The 21,712-nt window shown below is 53.4% G+C and overlaps 1 protein-coding gene and 1 pseudogene across 2 annotated transcripts in view; one reads left to right on the top strand and one right to left on the bottom strand.

The window, feature by feature from the left end:
* Window positions 1–21,712, bottom strand: part of TJP3 (tight junction protein 3) — a 47,608-nt gene that overhangs the window by 18,999 nt on the left and 6,897 nt on the right. The window contains exons 1-6 of one of the 2 annotated variants that reach the window (XM_063657482.1): window positions 13,437–13,614; window positions 5,202–5,258; window positions 4,969–5,078; window positions 3,523–3,625; window positions 2,947–3,298; window positions 1,611–1,714 (exon numbers count right to left, since the gene is read on the bottom strand). In XM_063657482.1, coding sequence (XP_063513552.1) covers window positions 1,611–1,714; window positions 2,947–3,298; window positions 3,523–3,625; window positions 4,969–5,078; window positions 5,202–5,258; window positions 13,437–13,454 — 744 coding nt within the window. In that variant the 5' untranslated portion in view covers window positions 13,455–13,614. Of the gene's footprint in view, window positions 1–1,610; window positions 1,715–2,946; window positions 3,299–3,522; window positions 3,626–4,968; window positions 5,079–5,201; window positions 5,259–13,436; window positions 13,615–21,712 lie in introns of those variants that run through there. The other variant, XM_054464641.2, reaches the window with a different exon arrangement.
* LOC129020384 (large ribosomal subunit protein uL24-like) lies at window positions 15,460–16,282 on the top strand (annotated as a pseudogene).

Below are 21,712 nucleotides of genomic sequence, written 5' to 3'. Positions count from 1 at the left end.
TTAGCAGGGTGTGGTGGCGCACGCCTGTAATCCCAGTTACTCAGGAGGCTAAGGTAGGAGAATTGCTTGAACCTGGGAGGCGGAGGCTGCGGTGAGCCGAGATCATGCCACTGCACTCCAGCCTGGGTAAAAGAGCAAAACTCTGTCTCAAATAAAAAAAAAAAAAAAGAGAACTTAATGTCTTCTCCAGTAGCACCAAAAACCCATTTCTAACATTTTCCCTTGGGAGGGTTTGTTTTCAGTAACCCTGGGGATTGTCAGTTTCTTCTAGTTTGTTTTTTTCTTTGTTTTTTTTTTTTTTTTTTTTTTAATAGAGACGGCTATCTTGCTATGTTGCCCAGGTTGGTCTCAAACTTCTGGGCTCAAGCAATCCTCCCATCTCAGCCTCCTAAAGTACTGGGATTACAGGCATAAGCCACCACACCTGGCATTTTATTTATTTATTTTTGAGACAGGGTCTCGCTCTGTCGCCCAGGCTGGAGTGCAGTGGCACCATCACAGCTCAAGCTCACTGCAGTCTTAACTTCCTAGGCTCAGGTGATCCTCCCACCTCAGCCTCCAAGTAGCTGGGACTACAGGTGTGTGGCACCACACCAGCTAATTTTCTTTTTTGTAAAGATGGGGTCTCACTCTGTTGCCCAGGCTGGTCTTGAGCTCCTGGGCTCAAGCGATCCTCCTGCCTCGGCCTCCCGAAGTGCTGGGATTACAGGCGTGAGCCACCAGGCCTGGCTCTGGGATTGTAAATTTCTAGTACCCCCACCAAGTTATCTATTTCTGGTGTCTGCTCCAGTACACTAGAAACACAATTGCTCAGGTGACTAGAAACAGATAACTTGGCCAGGTACGGTGGTTCACACCTGTAATCCCAGCACCTTGGGAGGCCGAGGTGGGCGGATCACCTGAGGTCAGGAGTTCGAGACCAGCCTGGCCGACATGGAGAAACCCGTCTTTACCAAAAATACAAACATTAGCCCGGTGTGGTGGTAGGCACCTGTAATCCCAGCTACTCAGGAGGCTAAGGCAGGAGAATCACTTGAACCTGGGAGGTGGAGGTTGCAGTGAGCCGAGATTGCGCCACTGTGCCCCAGCCTGGGCGACAGAACTAGACTCTGTCTCAAAAAAAAAAAAAAAAGGAACAGATAACTTTTTGAAGACACTGGAAATAATCAGCTGAAAGCAATTTGGAAATCAAACACTAGGAGTCACTAGAAACAGACTTTAAGGGGAAGAATCCAGAAAGAAACCATCCTTTAGGGCAGGGCAGCTCCCCTACACCTGGTGACTGGGTCATTAGCATCCAGTCACCTAGGGTAGGTCCAGGAGTCAGCTGCCCACATGATTCTCTGATGCACATCAAAGCTAGAGGGTATTAGAAATAGACAACCCCCATGGGGATACTAGAAACCGACATTTGGCCATGGATTAGCAGTAGCTGGGGAGAAAGGGGGTTTTATGCCTGGCCATCTGCAACCTTTGAGATACAAGCAACAACACTGAAGGTAAATGGTTTGGGGCCCAGCTCTGCTGTCCTTGCTGTATGACTCCGTGGGACTGCCCACCCCGACCCTACCTTGGTCTCCCTGCTCTCAGGACAAGAAGCCCAGCCTCACCTGTAGAATGAGATCTCCTTCCTGCAGCCCGTGGTGCCGGGCAGCCAGGCCCGAATCTGTAATGTGCTTGATGAAGATCTGACTGCCCAGCTTGACGCCGAACTCTGTAAGGGGGGAGGAGGGAAACTGAGGCAGGACTCTGGAGACGGGTGCCTGGGAGCATTCTCCTGCTGTAAGGACAGAGTCCAGGTGCGGGCCCTCCCATCTGAACACCTCAATGGCATCATAAGGAGAACGGTGATGTCGCCTGTGGGACCTGAGATCTGATAGTGTCAATGACATCTCCACAGGGCGGGGACACCAGGTCACTGTGCCGCTCGTGATGTTGCCATGCACAGGCTAAGGGCATTCTATTGCTCATGACATCGTAATTGTTTCAATTTTTATTTTTTATTTTTTAATTTTTTTCAAGAAGGAGCTTCGCTCTTATCGCCCGGGCTGGAGTGCAGTGGCAAAATCTCGGCTCACTGCAACCTCCACCTCCCGGGTTCAAGCAGTTCTCGTGCCTCAGCCTCCCAGGTAGCTGGGATTACAGGTGCACGCCACCACGCCTGGCTAATTTTTGTATTTTTAGTAGAGACGAGGTTTCATCATAGTGGTCAGGCTGGTCTCAAACTACTGGCCTCAAGTGGTCTGCCTGCCTTGGCCTCCCAAAGTACTGGGATTACAGGCATCAGCCACCACACTCGGCCAGGTCTCCTCTTATAAGGACCCTGTGGTGACACTGGGCCCCCCAGATCATCCAGGATCACCTCTGAGCTCAGGGTCCTTCACTCTATCCCACCTACTGAGTCCCTCTTGCTAAGTGAGATGGCCTAAACAGAGGTCCCGGGGATCAGGGCGGGGACATGTTGATAAAATGGTTCTGGGCCCCAAGTGGCTGACAGGTGATATGGCTCAACCCAGCCCAGAATTAGGGACCACCAGGTTCAGAGAGAAAGAGCTAGAGAGAATATAAGAAACACAGCCAGGGAGAAAGGGACAGAAAAGCAGAAAGTGGGCATTTGTGGTGGGGAGAGTAAGGAGCAAGAAGATGCCAGGTGTAGTTGTAGCTTCCAGGCTGGGCACGGTGGCTCACGCCCACAATCCCAGCAAGCGCTATGGGAGGCCGAGGTGGGTGAATCAGCTGAGGTCATGAATTCGAAACCAGCCTTGCCAACGTGGTGAAACCCCATCTCTACCAAAAATACAAAAATTAGCCAGGCATGGTGGCGGGCGCCTGGAGTCCCAGCCACCAGGGAGGCTGAGGCAGGAGAATCGCTTGAAACCGTCACCCACCCGACCACGGTGCCCTGTGTCCAGTACCGATCCTGTCCCACCTCCCCGCTCTTCTGACCTTCGCTGTCTCTCCTCTTCACCAGCACCGACTTCACAGGCTTCATCCGCACGTCCTGCCGTGGCAGCCGCTTAAAGCCGGACACCAGGGCCAGCCCGTTGGCCTCAGAGCCACCACCCGGGCTCCTACGCCCATGGCTGCCGGCCCGGCCCCTGCGACCAGGCCTCGGCCGGTGGGAGCGCTCGTCCCAGGAGCGGCCGGAGCCACTGGATGAGTCGCCGTCATAGCCCCGGCCCTGGTCCACCTCCTCCACCCTCTGGGGCCCATCGTCTTCATCCGAGTCCTGGTGCCCTGGGCCAGAGGGGCTGGCCTTGGTGGCGGGCAGGTGGATCCTCCGGGGACGTTTCACTGTCTGTTAGAGGAGGGGACAGGAAGGGTCAGCTACAGGCAAGGGCTGGGGGAGGCTCTGCTGAGCCCCCGGGTGGCCCTGGGGGACACCAGTCTCTCTCTGGGCCTCAATGTCCAAATTGTAAGATGAGAAGATGACTCCTTGCTCTCTGAAGCTTACAGCCCCCACAGCGGCACAACCCAGGCTGGGGTCAGAGACATCGGCTGTGCCAGGGGCTGCCTACTCACGATGTTGGCCATCTTGGTGCAGGTCTTGAGTATCTGAATGGCAAACGCGGAGGTGGCATTCTCCATGGAGACCCCGTTCACCATGACGATGTGGTCACCTATCCTGAGAGAGGAGGGCGGGTCTTACAGAGGAGACTTTGCAGGGGAGACCCTCGTAACAAGCCCTCCCTGGGGAGGGGGTGTCCCTGGAACCTCCAGGTCTACAAGGCCTGGTTCTAATTCATTGGCGTCCCTAGGTTCACAAAGACATTTATCCTTGTGGGCCTCCGTTTTCTCATCTGCAAAATGGAGCCAATTGTAGAACCTACTGTAATCATAGAGTGGAAGCTACATTTTTTTTTTTTTTTTTTTTTGAGACAGAGTCTCACTCTGTTGCCCAGGCTGGATTGCAGTAGCACGATCTCAACTCACTGCAACCTCCACCTCCTCGTTTCAAACGATCCTCCTGCCTCAGCCTCCCTAGTAGCTGGGACTACAGGTGCCTGCCACCACACCCGGCTAATTTTTGTATTTTTTAGTAGAGATGGGGTTTCACCATGTTGGCCAGGCTGGTTTCAAACTCCTGACCTCAGGTGATCCACCCGCCTCGGCCTCCCAAAGTGCTGGGATTGCAGGCATGAGCCACTGCGCCTGGCCTTGAAGCTACAGCTACACCTGGCATCTTCTCACTCCTCGCTCCCCACATCACAAATCCCCACTTTCTGCTTTTCTTTCCCTCTCTTCCTGTCTGTATTTCATATTTTCTTTCTAGCTCTTTCTCCCTGAACCTGGTGGTCCCTAATTCTGGGCTGGGCTGAGCCATATCACCTGTCAGCCACCTGGGGCCCAGAACCGTGTTAACAACGTAATTCCAAGAAGCATCAAACCCTCAAACACTCGATGGTTTCCAGGACTTCATGTTCCAAAAGGGTTCTGGGGCCACTATGACCCCAAGAATTCCTGTGAAGGACCAGGAAGTACCTTAGGGAAGTGAGGCCCAAGTCTCTGACACTGTCCTACTGCCAAGTCCGAGCCCTGTGTTGACAGAGCTGGAAAGTGCCAGGCACTTTCCAGTCTCCTTGCTTTGGCTCACGAAGTTTTCTCCTCACCTCACTTTCTTCTTTTTTTGAGACAGATTCTCACTCTGTCACCCAGGCTGGAGTGCAGTGGCGTGATCTCGGCTCACTGCAACCTCCGCCTCCCGGGTTCAAGCAAGTCTCCTGCCTCAGCCTCCCGAGTAGCTGGGATTACAAGCACGTGCCACCACATCCTGCTAATTTTTGTAATTTTAGTAGAGACGGGGTTTCACATGTTGGCCAGGCTGGTCTCAAACTCCTGAACTCAGGTGATCCGCCCACTTCAGCCTCCCAAAGTGCTGGGATGACGGGCGTGAGTCACCACGCCTGGCCTGGTTTCTCCTCTCCACGTGCCCTCCCCCTGCCAGAATCCAGCTGCCTGGATACTCACTGTAGCCTGCCCTCCGCCGGCCCTCCGGGTATCACGTCAGACACAACCACGGATCCACCGGGCCGGTCTCGGCCTCCAGAGATCGCAATGCCAAAGCCCCGGCGGGGGTCCTAAGAGAGGAGGAGGGGAAGGAAGAGCTGCTGTTTCCCCGAGGGTAAAGGGTCTCCCCTCTATTGAGCTGGGCCTAAGCCGCCATACTCTCCGGCACCCAGACAGGGCAAGGGAGGCCTCACCTTGGACAGCGTGGCTGTGTGCTCTTCCCAGATGGTCAGCTCCTCCATGTCAGCCACCTGGTTGAGGGGAACGGGGAAGACCGGCATGAGGCCACACAGGTTCATCCGAGCACTTAGGGGTCCCCAGCCCAGGGTGGGGAGTCCAGCTCTGACAGGCCTGTGGTTGGAGCCTGTGACAAGTTCCTGCCTCTCTCAGGGCCTCAGGTTTTTTTGTTTGTTTTGTTTTGTTTTTTGAGACAGAGTTTGGCTCTGTCGCCCAGGCTGGAGTGCAGTGGCACGATCTCAGCTAACTGCAACCTCCACCTCCCGGGTTCAAACGCTTCTCCTGCCTCAGCCTCCCAAGTAGCTAGGATTACAGGGGTGCACCACCACACCTGGCTAATTTTTGTATTTTTAATAGAGATGGGGTTTCACCACATTGGCCAGACTGGTCTTTAACTCCTGGCCTCAAGTGATCCACCCACCTCGGCCTCCCAAAGTGCTGGGATTACAGGGTTGAGCCACTGTGCCTGGCCTCATTTTGTTTTTTTGAGGCGGAGTCTCACTCTTTTGCCCAGGCTGGAGTGCAGTGGCACGATCTCTGCTCACTGCAGTCTGCCTCCCAAGTTCAAGTGAATCAGCCTCCTGAGTAGCTGGGATTACAGGTGCCTGCCACCACGCCAGGCTAATTTTTTTTTTTTTTTTTTTTTTTTGAGATGGAGTATTGCTCTGTCCAGCCTGGAGTGCAGTGGCACAATCTCGGCTCACTGCAAGCTCCGCTTCCCGGGTTCACGCCATTCTCCCGCCTCAGCCTCCCGAGTAGCTGGGACTACAGGTGCCTGCCACCACGCCCGGCTAATTTTTTGTATTTTTTTAGTAGAGACGGGGTTTCACCATGTTAGCCAGGATGGTCTCCATCTCCTGACCTCGTGATCCGCCCGCCTCGGCCTCCCAAAGTGCTGGGATTACAGGCATGAGTCACCATGCCCAGCCACACTGGGCTAATTTTTCTATTTTTAGTAGATACGGGATTTCTCCATGTTGGCCAGGCTGGTCTCAAACTCCTGGCCTCAACTGGTCCACCCACATCGGCCTGTCAAAATGTTAGGATTATAGGCATGAGCCACGGTGCTCAGCCCAGACTCAGTTTTTCATCTGCAAAATGGGTCTAAGTCAGTGGCTCTCAAACAGGGATAATTCTGCTTCCCCCTGCGGACACTGGGCGATGTCTGGGGACATGTGTGGTTGTCACGACTTGGGGGAGCTCCTGATATGGAGTGGGTGGAGGCCGGGGATGCTGCTCAGCACCCTGCAGTGCCCGGGACGGCCCCACCCCAGAGAACAATCCGGCTGTGAATGTCAGCAGTGCCAAGGGGGAGAGACCTGGTTTAACTGAACTGAACAGTAGCAGGGGTAGAGAGAAAGCAAGTTCTTGGTCCTTCTCCCTCTGGAAGGTCTGGCTCAGTTCCCTGGAGAGGATTGAGCCAGGCCTGCCAGGGAGAGGGAGCAGAGTGACCTCACTGTCCCTCCAACACCCACATGCCAGGCGCAGTCCTGCCTCAGGGCCTTTGTACCAGCCATGCTCTCTGCAGGGAGCGCCTTCCCCATATCCCTCACCCTCCTTCAGGGACTTAACTTAAATGTCACCTCCTTGATGAAGTCACTGCTGACCACCCCGTTTAGAACTGTAACCCCCTCCTGACCACAACAGACCACCTTATCCCTCTCTCCCTGGTGTATCTTCCTCCACAGAACTTGCAACCCGGCCAGGCACCATGCATCACGCCTATAATCCTAGCACTTTGTGGGGCCAAGGCAGGCGGACCACCTGAGGTCAGGAGTTCGAGGCCAGCCTGGGCAACAAGGTGAAACCCCATCTCTACTAAAAATACAAAAATTAGCCAGGCGTGGTGGTGCGCACCTATAGTCCCAGCTACTTGGGAGGCTGAGACAGGAGAATTGCTTAAACCGGGAAGGCGGAGGTTGCAGTGAGCCAAGATCGCTCTCTGCACTCCAGCCTGGGCAACAAGAGCAAGACTCCGTCTCAAAAAAAAAAAAAAAAAAGGCTGGGTGCGGTGGCTGACGCCTGTAATCCCAACACTTTGGGAGGCCAAGGCAGGCAGATCACCTGAGGTTAGGAGTTCAAAACCAGCCTGGCCAACAGGGTGAAACTGTGTCTCTACTCAAAATACAAAAAAAAATTAGCCAAGCATGGTGGTGGGTGCCTGTAGACCCAGCTACTTGGGAGGCTGAGGCAGGAGAATGGCTTAAACCTGGGAGGTGGAGCCTGCAGTGAGCTGAGATCGTGCCACTGCACTCCAGCCTGGGCGACAGAGCGAGACTCCGTCTCAAAAAAGAAAAGAAAAAAAAAAGGAATTTGCAACCCTTGGACATTCTCTAGATTTTTAAAGTCTACTCACTATCCACCCACACCCTCTAGAATATCAGCTCTAGAGGGCAGAGATTTTTGTCTTTGTCCACAACTGAGCCCTCAGTTCCCTGCCTAGAACAGTGCCTGAGGGATTCAAGTGCAGCAGGGATTCAAGAAGAATTTGCTGAATGAATTAATGAGTGAATGAATGAAGCACTTCCTTTGTGCCAGGTGCTTTACATGTACTATCTCTCCTTTTTTTTTTTTTTTTTTTTTTGAGACGGAGTTTCGATCTTGTTGCCCAGGCTGGAGTGCAATGGCGTGATCTCGGCTCACTGCAACCTCCGCCTTCCAGGTTCAAGTGATTCTCCTGCCTCAGCCTCCCAAGTATCTGGGACTACAGGCATGCGCCACCATGCCCAGCTAATTTTTTTGAATTTTTAGTAGAGACGGGGTTTCACTATGTTGGCCAGGCTGGTCTCGAACTCTTGACCTTGTGATCCACCCACCTCGGCCTTCCAAAGTGCTGGGATTACAGGCATGAGCCACCACGCCCGGCCTTACATGTAACATCTCATTTAATACATTCATCAAAGGTGCATTCAATTATCCCCATGTTACAGATGAGGAAACTGAGGCACAGAGCCGTGAAGTCCCCCCTCCCACACTTTTTTTTTTTTTTTTTAGACAGGGTCTCACTCTGTCACCCAGGCTGGAGTGCAGTGGTGTGATCGTGGTTCACTGCAGCCTCAAACTCCCAGGCTCAAGTGATCCTCCCACCTCTGCCTCCCAAGTAACTGGGACCACAGGCGCACACCACGATGCCCGGCTAATTTTTTTTATTGTTTGTAGAGATGGAGTCTCTCTGTGTTGCCAAGGCTGGTCTCAAACTCCTAGGCTCAAGTGATTCTCCAGCCTCGGCCTCCCGAAGTGCTGGGATTACAAGTGTGAGCCATTATGGCTCACTGCAGCCTCGAACTCCTGGCTTCAAGCAATCCTCCTGCCCCAGCCTCCTGAGTAACTGGGACTAGAGGTGCATACCATCATGCCCAGCTAATTTTTTAACTTCTATTTTTGTAGAGACAGGAGGGTCTTGCCGTGTTGCCCAGACTGTTCTCGAACTCCTGGGCTCAAATGATCCTCCCACCTGGGCTTTCCCACTTTGAAAAAAAAAAAAAAAAAGCTCTGTTGCCGAGGCTGGAGTGCAATGGTGCCATCTTGGCTCACTGCAACCTCTGCCTCCTAGGTTCAAGCGAGTCTCCTGCCTCAGCCTCCCAAGTAGCTGGGATCACAGGTGCCCACCACCACGCCCAGCTAATTTTTGTATTTTTAATAGAGATGGGGGTCTCACCATGTTGGCCAGGCTGATCTTAAACCCCTGACTTCAAGTGATCCGCCTGCCTCGGCCTCCCAAAGTGCTGGGATTACAGGTGTGAACCTCCGCACCGGGCCGATTCTGTTATTTTCATGTGCATGGCATGAATGAGAACACCAGACTCAGGTGCAAGGTCACCTGGCCACGCCTCCACCCTCCCTTCCCTCCTGCCAGCACACACCATGCCCTGCTCACCAGGCAGGGGACAGGTGGAGGGAGGGGGGAGGGAGTTTGTAGAAGTGACTCCTCCTCTTCCCCGGGGCGGGTTTTCTAGGCTTGGCACAGTGGGTGTGTGATTCCCTCTGCCCAGGCACCCCCCATTGGTGCACTCCAGTGCCTTTTCTTATAAGCTCCAGCGTCTCTAGGGAGGCCAGCATTCCTGATCTCCAGGAGTGGGAAGGCCGGTGGAGGGGAGAGAAACAGAGCAGAGGGCAGGGCTCTGCAGTTCCTAAGGAGCCAGGGCAGCACTCAGGACTGGACTCAAATCCCACGTCTGCCCACCTGTGCTAGCTATGGCAGGGCCTCTCCCAGCCTCAGTCTCCCCATCTGTGAAATGGCACTGCTGCCCTGTCTTCCAGGGATGTGGTTTGGGAAAAGGGTACAGATTCAATGCATGAAAAGCGAAAAGCAGAAGGAGCCTTGGGGAGGTGGCAGCCAAATAATGACTTTCTCCTTTGCATAGTTTTTGTTTTTGTTTTTGTTTTTGTTTTTGAGATGGAGTTTTTTGCTCTTGTTGCCCAGGCTGGAGTGCAATGGCGTAGTCTCGGCTCACTGCAACCTCCACCTCCTGGGTTCAAGTGATTCTCCTGACTCAGCCTCCCGAGTAGCTAGGATTATAGGCACCCACAACCACAGTCAGCTAATTTTTGTATTTTTAGTAGAAACAGGGTTTCACCATGTTGGCCAGGCTGTCTTGAACTCCTGACCTCAGGTGATCCTCCTCCCTCGGCCTCCCAAAGCTCCCCTCGTCCGTGCTGGCTGCGAGCACGCGCTTGATGTGGACCCATTCATTTCATCCTCAGAATGACCTTAGGAAGTGGCATGGTTACTATTCCTACTTTAGAGGTGAGATTAAAAGGGGCCCAGAGAGGTTCAGTAACTTGCCTGAGGTCACACAGCACAGTGGTGAACTTTGGCAGCCTGCCCTGTTCTCTGGCTCTTTTTTGGTTGGTTGGTTGGTTGGTTGGTTAGTTGTTTGGTTTTTGAGACGGGGTTTCACTCTGTTGCCCAGGCTGGAGTACAGTGGCTCAATCACAGCTTACTGCAGCCTTGAACTCCCAGGCTCAAGGGATCCTCCTGCTTCAGCCTCCCAAGTAGCTGGGACCACAGGCATGCACCACCACACACAGCATTTTTTTTTGTTTTTTTGTAGAGATGGGTTTTGCTCTGTTGACCAAGCTGGTCTCAAATTCCTGGGCCCAAGCGATCCTCCCACCTCAGCCTCCCAAAGTGTTGGAATTATAGGCGTGAGCCACCGCACCCAGCCTCACTCTTGCTCTTACCCACCAGACTACAGTGGCTTTCTGATTATTTACTCTTTTTCTTCTGAGCTTATTTTTCAAAACTGCATCTTTTTTTTTTTTTTTAACCTGCTTTGATGTTATACTTTGTGTCATTAAATGGCCTCAGGCCTGGGCATGGTGGATTCTGCCCATAATCCCAGCACTTTGGGAGACCGAGGCAAGAGGTTTGCTTGAGCCCAGGAGTTCAAGACCAACCTGAGTAACATAGTGAGACCCTCATCTCTACAAAAAAATACAAAAATCAGCCGGGCATGGTGGCATGAACCTGTGGTCCCAGCTCCTCGGAAGGCTGAGGCAGAAGGATAACCTGAGCCCAGGAGGTCGAGGCTGCAGTGAATTGTGATCGTGCCACTGCACTCCAGCCTGGGCGACAGAGCAAGACCCTGTCTCAAAAAAAATTTTTAAATGGCCCCAAGAAATGTGTATTTCCTGACTTTAAGAGACAGCCCTGCCCCGGCGCGATGGCTCACGCCTGTAATCCCAGCACTTTGGGAGGCTGAGGCAGGCAGACCACAAGGTCAGGAGATCAAGACTATCCTGGCTAACATGGTGAAACCCTGTCTCTACTAAAAACACAAAAAATTAGCAGGGCATGGTGGCGGGCGCCTGTAGTCCCAGCTACTCGGGAGGCTGAGGCAGGAGAATCACTTGAACCTAGGAGGCGGAGCTTGCAGTGAGCTGAGATTGCGCCACTGCACTCCAGCCTGGGTGACAGAGGGAGACTCCGTCTCAAAAAGACAGCCCCAGGGAACCAGGGCCCCAAAGGTGGAGAGGGGCGAGGGAGTCCAGGTGGTCCAGGCTTGTCCCAGCTTGTGCGGGTTCGTCTCCATGGAAACCAGAAGCTTTGTCTAAACCCTCCAGAGCTCCGCAGTGCCTGAGGGATTAAGCCTAACCTCACAGCCCACCTCATCTTAGTTCACCTCCAAACCTTTACCCCATCTGTCCCCTGAATCTGGGACATGTTTCACGGGATTTCTGCCTGGCTGGCCCCTGCCACTGAGGTCTAGGCTCAAATGCCACCTCCTCAGGAAGTCCTCTCTGACCACCTAGCTAACCAGTCCTCTCTGATCCCCTATCACTCCTGCCTGTTTTATTATATTATTATTATTTTGAGACAGCGTGTCACTCTGTCGCCCAGGCTGGAGTGTAGTGACACAATCTCCGCTCACTGCAACCTCCGCCTCCCGGGTTCCAGCGATTCTCCTGCCTCAGCCTCCCGAGGAGCTATAATTACAGGCGCCCACCTCCACACCCGGCTAATTTTTGTATTTTTAGTAGAGATGGGGTTTCACCATGTTGGCCAGGCTGGGCTCAAACTCCTGACCTCAGGTGATCCACCTGCCTCGGCCTCCCAAAGTGCTGAGATCACAGGCGTGAGCCACCGCGCCCAGCCTGTTTTATTATTTTTTATTCAAGGCATCTAAAAATCATCTTTATTCTCTTTAACCATTAGTTGGTATGTTTCTGGTCTTTCCTCTTAGGCTGTGAAAGGAGACATGTCTGTCTCTCTGGCTACTTAAGACCCAGGTGATCGGCCATCAGCCTCCTTTCCAGGCCTCGAGTGCTGGTGCTGGACTCCCTGGCAAACTCCTATTCATCCTTCACAGCCCCAGTTTCTTCCTCCATACGCGTATCATACATCCTTCCCTCTGGCCCAAATGTGATGATTGGGGTGTGGGATGTCAGAGTGCATTTGTCCACCCTACACCTTCCCCCTCAGTCTGAGGGCTCCCGATGGGCAGGGATGGGCCTCTGGGACCCCATAGGACCAGGCCCCCTTAGGGAAGAGTTTGATGAATGAGTGAATGGTTGAATAAAACACACTGTGGCCAGGTGCTCAACAGGTGTGTCCTGAGTTCCCAGCCCTGCTCCTGTCCAGGTGAGCTCTGAGAGGGTGGGGCTTGGGACTTTGTCCCCGCCCCCCGCCCAGGGCTGGACACAAACACTGAACAAGAGGCCCGCCCAGAGGGGACGGGGCCGGTGCCAAGTCACACCGCCCCCGGGGTACGGGGCTCCCAGGCCGCCGTCCCCTCTCCCCCTCCCCACCCCACCTCCAGGAACAATGGCAGAGAGGGCGGTTTCAGCGAACAAATACACCGATTGGGGAGGGGATTCTGAGAGCTGTGCCTGGAGGCAAGGAAGAAGTCAGCGGGAACCAGAAGTCCAGAAGTGCCGGATCCTGAAGCTTGGGGCGGAGTGGCCTGGGTCTGGACGCATGCCGCTGCAGTCCCAGTCTACCCTGGCTGGTGGGTGTGAAGAAACCAGCCCAGGAGCCATGCCTGGAGGGTGAAATCCCTCCGGAGACAAGGATCCCCCCCCGCCCCGCCCCCGCCACGGCGCACCCCAGCCGCCTTGCTCGCCCCACCCCTGCCTCTGCCTGGTAATGCCTGTTAACAGCTTTGTACACAGTAGGCACCCAATAAATGCTGGTGCTCCCTCCTGCAGCCTTGTAGGAGGTGAATGTTCACCAAAGCCACCCCAGCCCCCAAATGAAGTCACTGCCCACCGTGCCACCGTGGGCGCCCAAGCTCAGCCGGCTGCACACCCCCAGCAAAGGGGGCTGAACATCTTTTCTGCCCACCTACGATGCGCCAAAGCTCTTTAAACACATTTTTCTCTCTGTTTAAAATGCCGATCACCCATTTTTCGGATGAGGGAAGGAGAGGGTTCACTCACTGGCCCCACGTTACACACAGCATAGTGGACAGAAAATTCGGGATTTGAACCCAGCTCTGCGGTATTAAAGGAGGCCGGTCCTGGGGCAGAGGAGGCTCCAGAAGAGATGGTCTTTGGAGGCAGGGAGGGGGGCGCGGACGCATCTCGAAGTGCAACCTCCAGCTAGCCACTTCATCCCTCTGGGACTCAGTTTCCCTGCCTGTTATGTAGGTAGGTGTTCTGGGGTCCCGGGTCCGACTCCCAAACCCTGCTTCCCCCCACCCTACCCCGGCCCGAGCCCCTCCCCCTGCCGCCCTCGGAGGGTTACTCGCCTGGAATCTCACCGCCATGGTCCACTTGGGGGCTCTCCAGCCCTCCTACCCGAGGAGGGGCCTGGAAACAGTCAATCGGCCCCCACCCCGGGCTGGGGGAGGAGGCTGAGGAGAGTCACAGCGGGCTGAGGGCCTGGCTGTCGTCCTCCTCCCTCCAGCTCCGCAGCTCCCGGCTGCACCTGCCTCTCTTCCTCCTCCAGGTCTCGGGCCAGCCCCGCCCCTGCCCAGACACGCCCCCTGGACGCAGCGGAGGTTTCTCTCCCCCTCTCCCATCACAGGAGCCAGGTCCTGAGACGAAACTCCAGGCCGGGTTATCCACGCAGCCGAGAGGGGGCCGGCGGCCGCGGCCAGAGCCCGGCCTGACAAGGCTGCCAGCAAGACCCGGCAGGAATAACCCCCGCGCTTGGAACGGAGCCTACTATTTGGAAGGTGTTTCCGTCAGCGAAATGGGCACATTTTGAGGTGCATCTGGGAGGCCTCTTGGATTAGAAGCTTGTCGAAGGCCAGAGACCTCCTTAGCATAGCGCTGGTCCCTGGGTCACCTTATCTCTGGAAGGTTTGCCCCATTCCACAGAGGGGAACCTGAGGCCCCAGAGGCCAGGGGCGTGGACTCTCTGAAGATGCAACAGCGGCTGCGTGCCTTTTTCCTGCGGTCTTGGCCTCCGGGCTCTGTCTTCACACCCAGCACCCAGGAAAGAAAGGGGCAGGGCAGGGCCGGACGCGGTGGCTCATGCCTGTAATCCCCAAATTTTGGGAGGCCGAGGCGGGCGGATCACGAGGTCAGGAGTTCGAGACCAGCCTGACCAACATGGTGAAACCCCTGTCTCTACTAAAAGTACAAAAATTAGCCGGGCGTGGTGGCGCATGCCTCAGCTACTTGGGAGGCTGAGGAAGGAGAATCGTTTGAACCCGGGAGGCGGAGGTTGCGGTGAGCTGAGATCACGCCACTGTACTCCAGTCTGGGCGACAGAGTAGAGCGAGACCCTGTCTCAAAAAAAAAAAAAAAAAGAAAGAAAGAAAGAAAGGGGCAGGGGGCAAGGCAGGAGGAAATTCTTCAGGCTCTGGGAGGGAGTAAAGGTCCTTTCCTTCTTCTCACCCAGCCCAGCCCAGCCCAGCCTCCTGCTCAGGGGCCTGGGATTCCGGGATTCCTAAGGTTAGACCTAGGAGGGACTGGACCAGGGTAGGAAACCTTCAAGTCACCTGGGTGGGCGGGGCTGGTAGTGGCTGCACCCCCACATTCCTTACTATAAAAAAAAAACCTGAGCCCAGCTGTGCCTGGGCCCCACCCCAAGGTTAAAAGGGTAAAAGGGCAAAGCTACACATAAACACTCCTTCCCAGCCTTATCCAGTCAGGGCTGGGCAGGGACAGGAGCCCCAGGTTGTGGCTAGGAGTGAAGAGCATAGAGAAAACTCTAGCGGGTGAAAGAAAGGCTGCCTGGAGGAGGGGGCATCGTAGCTGGGGATTTGAAGGTTGGTTAAGAGTTTGCTTAGTAAACAAGGCCAACAATATCAAAGTCTTATAGGGCCCCCGAAGATGACATCTCACCTCCTCCACTGCAATTGTACCCAAAACACTAGTCCAGAGACCCAAGTCAGCTACAGTCAGCCTCTCAAGGGTCTCCAAGGGCCCGAATAAAGCATTGCCAAAGACTCTTGTGGGGACCCACTTGGAACTTCAGAGCTGGGAGGGTTCTAAAACCAGCTCTCACCTATTTGCTGTGTGACCTCAGACAACTTACTGCCCCTCTCTGTTCCTCAGTTTCCACATCTGTAATTGGGGAAAATAATAGCCCCTACATCACAGGGTTGTCAGGAGGATTAAAAGGGGCCTAGAGGCCAGGCACAATGGCTCACTCCTGTAATTCCAGAACTTTGAAGAGTCAGGTGGGAGGATCACTTGAAGCCAGGAGTTTGAGACCAGGCTGGGCAATATAGCGAGACCCAATCTGTATACAAAATAAATAAAAAGGAGCGTGTAGTTCTCTTCCCTTTTGCAGCCGTCACTGAAGCAGGAGCAGCCAAAATGAAGTTCAATCCCTTTGTGACTTCCGACCGAAGTAAGAGTTACAAAAGGCATTTCAACGCACCTCCCCACATCGCAGGAAGGTTATATGTCTTCGCTTCTTTCTTTTTTTTTTTTTTTTTTTTTTTTTTTTTTGAGACAGAGTCTCGCTCTTTCACCCAGGCCAGACTGCAGTGGCACTATCTCGGCTCACTGCAAGCTCCGCCTCCCGGGTTCACGCCATTCTCCTGCCTCAGCCTCCCGAGTAGCTGGGACTACAGGCGCCCGCCACCTCGCCCGGCTAATTTTTTGTATTTTTAGTAGAGACGGGGTTTCACCGTGTTCGCCAGGATGGTCTCGATCTCCTGACCTTGTGATCCGCCCGCCTCAGGCCTCCCAAAGTGCTGGGATTACAGGCGTGAGCCACCACGCCCGGCGCAAAAGGCGTTTCAATGCACCTTCCCACATTCCCAGGAAGGTTATATGTCTTCTCCTCTTTCCAAAGAGCTGAGACACAAGTACTACGTGCGATCCATGCCCATCCGACAGGATGATGAAGTTCAGGTTGTACGAGGACACTATAAAGGTCAGCAAATTGGCAAAGTAGTCCAGGTTTACAGGAAGAAATATGTTATCTACATTGAACAGGTACAGCAGGAAAAGGCTAACGGCACAACTGTCCACGTAGGCATTCACCCCCGCAAGGTGGTTATCACTAGGCTAAAACTGGACAAAGGCGGCAAAAATCCTTGAACAGAAAGCCAAATCTCCCCAAGTAGGAAAGGAAAAGAGCAAATACAAGGAAGAAACAATTGAGAAGATGCAGGAATAAAGTAATCTTATAGACAAGCTTTGATTAACACTTGAGCCTGTAAAGGCCGGGCGCGATGGCTCACGCCTGTAATCCCAGCACTTTGGGAGGCCAAGGCAGGCAGATCACGAGGTCAGGAGATAGAGACCATCCTGGTTAACACGGTGAAACCCCGTCTCTACTAAAAATACAAAAAATTAGCCGGGCGCGGTGGCAGGCACCTGTAGTCCCAGCTACTCAGGAGGCTGAGGCAGGAGAATGGCGTGAACCCAGGAGGTGGAGCTTGCAGTGAGCCGAGATCGCACCACTGCACTCCAGCCTGGGTGACAGAGCAAGACTCCGTCTCAAAAAACAAAACCAAAAAAAAAAAAAAAACACTTGAGCCTGCAATCCCAGCACTTTGGGAGGGTGAGGTGGGCGGATCATGAGGTCAAGAGATTGAGACAATCCTGGCCAATATGGTGAAACTCCATCTCTAATAAAAAACAAAATACAAAAATTAGCCGGGTGTGGTGGCGTGTGCCTGTAATCCCAGCTACTCAGGAGGCTGAGGCAGGAGAATCGCTTGAACCAGGGAGTTGGAGGTTGCAGTGAGCGGAGATGGCTCCACAGCACTCCAGCCTGGCGACAGAGTGAGACTCCGTCTCAAAAAAAAAATTGAAATGAAAATGAATAAATAAATAAAAGGGGCCTAGAATAGGACATAAATGTGATATCTGCCCCATCCTAGTGGTGTGTCCTCCTGCAAACCACTCTGTGCCTCAGTTTCCCCATCTGTAAATGAGAATAATAATAGTACCTGGTTCCAAGCATTGAATGAGTAAATGTGCACAATATTCTTAGAAAGCTCTCACTAAGTGTTGGCTATTATTTTTGTCAGGGAATCCCACACACATATTTAATTTTACTTTGTTTTTGAGACAGTGTCTTGCTCTGTAGCCCAGGCTGGAGTGCAGTGGCACGATCTCGACTCACTGCAACCTCCACCTCCCAGGGTCAAGTGATCCTCCTGCCTCAGCCTCCCGAGTAGCTGGGATTACAGGCACCCGCAGCCACACCTGGCTAATTTTTGTATTTTTAGTAGAGACGGGGTTTCCCCATGTTAGCCAGGCTGGTCTCGAACCCCTGGCCTCAAGTGATTAGCCCACCTCGGCCACCCAAAGTGTTAGGATTACGAGCATGAGCCACTACTCCCAGCCACACACACATATTTTATAGATGAAGGTTCAGAAAGGGCCCCAGACTCACTGAAGGTTGCACAGCATGGGTTCCTGGAGCCCCAGACTCTTTCCAAGACCCCATGCTGAGCCAATGTAGAAACACCATTAACCAAAACTAAGGCTTACTGAACACCTACTGTATACCTACAGGCAGCTCAGCCCTTCCCTGTGTGACACCCCGCCACCAGCAGGTGGCGCAAAAAAAATGATTTTAGGTGAATAAGGTCCAGCGATGTCCTCACCTCCCCCAGACGGAGTCTCACTCTGTCACCCAGGTTGGAGTGCGGGGCACAGTCTTGGCTCACTGCAAGCTCCGCCTCCCGGGTTCACACCATTCTCCTGCCTCAGCCTCCTGAGTAGCTGGGACTACAGGCGCCGGCCACCACGCCCAGCTAATTTTTGTATTTTTAGTAGAGACAGGGTTTCACCACGTTGGCCAAGGCTGGTCTCGAACTCCTGACCTCAGGTGATCCACCCACCTTGGCCTTCAAAAGTGTTGGGATTACAGGCGTGAGCCACCGCGCCCGGCCAGTCCAGCGATTTTTAAATAGCCGTGTATTTGTTTTAGTGAGTCCTGAGAAAAACACATCATTCCCAACGGGCCCGCACACGTCAAGGTTTGTGGCTGCCATTGCTCAGAGCAGTCTCTGATTAGGTCTGGCAAAATCGGACAGGGGTTCTGCAGGGGACTGGAGCTGGTAGAAAATCCTGCATTCGGGCAGATCACCTGAGGTCAGGAGTTCGAGACCAGCCTGGCCAACATTGTGAAACCCCCATCTCTACTGAAAATACAAAAATTAGCTGGGCGTGGTGGTGCACGTCTGTAGTCCCAGCTACTAGGGAGGCTGAGGCAAGAGAATTACTTAAACCTGGGAGGGAGAGGTTGCATTCAGCCAAGATCGTGCCACTGCACTCCAGCCTGGGCCACAGAGCGAGACCCTGTCCCCCCACCCGCCCCCCCCCAAAAAAAGAAAAGAAAATCCTGTATTCCTGTCCTACAGGCTTTCTGACCTAAGCATCTTCAAAATAAGAGGCTTGGCCAGGAATAGTGGCTCATGCTTGTAGTCCTAGCACTTTGGGAGGCCGAGGTGGGAGGATCTCTTGAGGCCAGAAGAGACCAGCCTGAGTAACAGAGTGAGACTTCCATCTCTACATACACACACACACACACACACACACACACACACACACACACTTTTTTTTTTTGAGATGCAGTCTCGCCCTGTTGCCCAGGCGCAATCTCAGCTCACTGCAAGCTCTGCTTCCCGGGTTCACGCCATTCTCCTGCCTCAGCCTCCCGAGTAGCTGGGACTACAGGCACGTGCCACCATGCCCGGCTGATTTTTGTACTTTTAGTAGAGATGGGGTTTCACCGTGTTAGCCAGGATGGTCTCAAACTCCTGACCTTGTGATCTGCCTGCCTCGGCCTCCCTAAGTGCTGGGATTATAAGCATGAGCCATCGTGCCCGGCCTTTTTTTTTTTTTTTTTTTTAAATCAGCCAGGCTTGGTGGCACTTGCCTGTACTCCCAGCTACTTGGGAAGCTGAGGTGGGAGGATTGCTTGATCCCAGGAGGTGGAGGCTGCAGTGAGTCATGGTGACACCACTGCACTCTCATTCCTGGGCAACATAGTGAGACCCCCATCTCCACATCCACAAAAAATTTTTTAAAATATCTTAGGCAGGGTGCAGTGGCTCATGCCTGTAATCCCAGCACTTTAGGAGGCCAAGGCAGGCAGATCACTTGAGTCAGGAGTTCGAGGCCAGCCTGGCCCACAGGGCAAAACCCATCTCTACAAAAATATGAAAAATTACCCAGGCGTGGTGGTTGGCGCCTGTAATCCCAGCTACTCAGGAGGCTGAGGCAGTAGAATCACTTGACCCTGAGAGGCAGCGGTTGCAGTGAGCCGAGATCACGCCATTGCACTCCAGCCTGGGCGACACAGCAGACAGAACACCACTGTGTTGCAAAAAAAAAATAAAATTATATATATATATATATATATATGTATTAGCTATGGCTGGGCACAGTGGCTCACACCTGTAATCCCACTTTGGATGGCCAAGGTGGCCGAATCACTTGAGGTCAGGAGTTTGAGACCAGCCTGGCCAACATGGTGAAACTCTGCCTCTACTAAAAATATAACAGTCATGGGCCAGGCGTGGTGGCTCGTGCCTGTAATCCCAGCACTTTAGGAGGTCGAGGCAGGCAGATAACCTGAGGTTGGGAGTTCGAGACCAGCCTGACCAACATGGAGAAACCCTGTCTCTACTAAAAATACAAAATTAGCCAGGCGTTGTGGCGCATGCCTGTAATCCCAGCTACTCGGGAGGCTGAGGCAAAAGAATCGCTTGAGCCTGGGAGGCGGAGGTTGCAGTGAGCCGAGATCGGGCCATTGCACTCCAGCCTGGGCAACAAGAGCGAAACTCCATCTCAAAAAAAAAAAAAAAAAAGTCACCTGGGCGTGTTGGCACCCACCTGTCATCCCAGGTACTCGGGAGGCCAAGGCAGGACAGTCGCTTGAACCTGGGAGGCAGAGGGTGCAGTGAGCCGAGATCGTGCCACTGTCTCCAACCTGGGTGACAGAGTGAGACTCTGTCTCAAAAAAAAATATATATATATATATATGAGCTGGGTATGGTGGCAGGCACCTCTAGGCACACCTACTCAGGAAGCTGAAGTGGGAGGATCATTTGAGCCCAGGAGGTCAAGTTTGCAGTGATCCATGATCTTGCCCTTGCACTCCAGCCTGGTTGACAGAGCTAGATGCTGTCTCAAAAATAAATAAATAAATAAGTGGGTTAAACTCCTAGCAATGAATGGGGCTCCTGAGCCATGTTTACTGGCATATACTTGGCTGCAGCCACAGTTACACACGACACTCGTGTGCCCACTTTGCAGCTGAGAAAACTGAGGCCAGATGGTGAGCTGACCTGAGGGATTTGGCTGCACCTCTGTTTGCCCCTGCACCTCAAACTCCAAGCCAGTGCCTCTCACCAGAGGGGGACCCTTGGCAACGTCTTGAGACATTTTGGTGTTCAATACCAGGCCGAGCGCGGAGACTCACACCTGTAATTCCAGCACTTTGAGAGGCCAAGATGGGCGGATCACTTGAGGTCAATAGTTCAAGAGCAGCCTGGCCAACAGGGCGAAACCCCATCTCTACTCAAAATACAGAAATTAGCTGGGCGTGGTGACAGGCATCTGTAATCCCTGCTACTCGGGAGGCTGAGGCAGGAGAATCACTTGAACACGGGAGGCAGAGGTCGCAGTGATCCGAGATGACACCACTGAACTCCAGCCTGGGCAACAGAGCAAGACTCCATCTCAAAAATAAAACAAGCTGGGCGTGGTGGCTCACGCCTGTAATCCCAGCACTTTGGGAGGCTGAGGTGGGCGGATCACGTGAGGTCAGGAGTTCCAGACTAGCCTGGCCAACATGGGGAAACCCCATCTCTGCTAAAAATAAAAAATTTAGCCGAGTGTGGTGGTGGGTGCCTGTAATCCCAGCTACTCAGGAGGCCGAGGCAGGAGAATTGCTTGAACCCAGGAGGCAGAGGTTGCAGTGAGCCGAGATCACACCATTGCACTCCAGCCTGGATGACAACAGTGAGACTCCAACTCAAAAAATAATAATAATAATAATAATAATAATAATAATAATAAAATAAAACAATAAAAAAAAACCTGGAAGTTTCTGCTGGCATGAGTGAGGGGAGGCCAGGGATGCTGCTAAGCACCCTGCATTGCCCAGGACGGCCCCATCCCAGAGAAAGATCCAGCCCCAAATGTCAATAGCCAACGCAGAGAAATCCCACTGTCAGCCCCTCTAAGAGAGGAAGCTGGATAACTGAACCAGGACACATTGTCTTCCTCCAGCCACCCACCGTCTGCTCTCATATCCATGCCCTGCTCAAGAACACTCAATGGCTCCCTAGTACCATCCTCCAAACCTGGATTCAAATCCAAGGCTTTGGAGATGGGCATAGCCTTAAGCCCCTTATTCCCACCACCCCTGACCTTCAGATCAGCTTAATGAATTAAAAACCTGCTTTTGGCCAGGCACGGTGGCTCACACCTGTAATCCCGCACTTTGGGAGGCCGAGGCGGGCGGATCACGAGGTCAGGAGATCGAGACCGTCCTGGCTAACAGGGTGAAACCCCATCTCTACTAAAAATACAAAAAAATAGCCGGGCGTGGTGGCGGGCGCCTATAGTACCAGCTACTCGGGAGGCTGAGGCA

Source organism: Pongo pygmaeus, chromosome 20, assembly GCF_028885625.2.
Source record: "Pongo pygmaeus isolate AG05252 chromosome 20, NHGRI_mPonPyg2-v2.0_pri, whole genome shotgun sequence".
Lineage (NCBI taxonomy): Eukaryota > Metazoa > Chordata > Mammalia > Primates > Hominidae > Pongo > Pongo pygmaeus.
The sequence above is the reverse complement of the archived record's forward strand: the minus strand, read 5'-3'. Positions and strand labels throughout refer to the sequence as shown.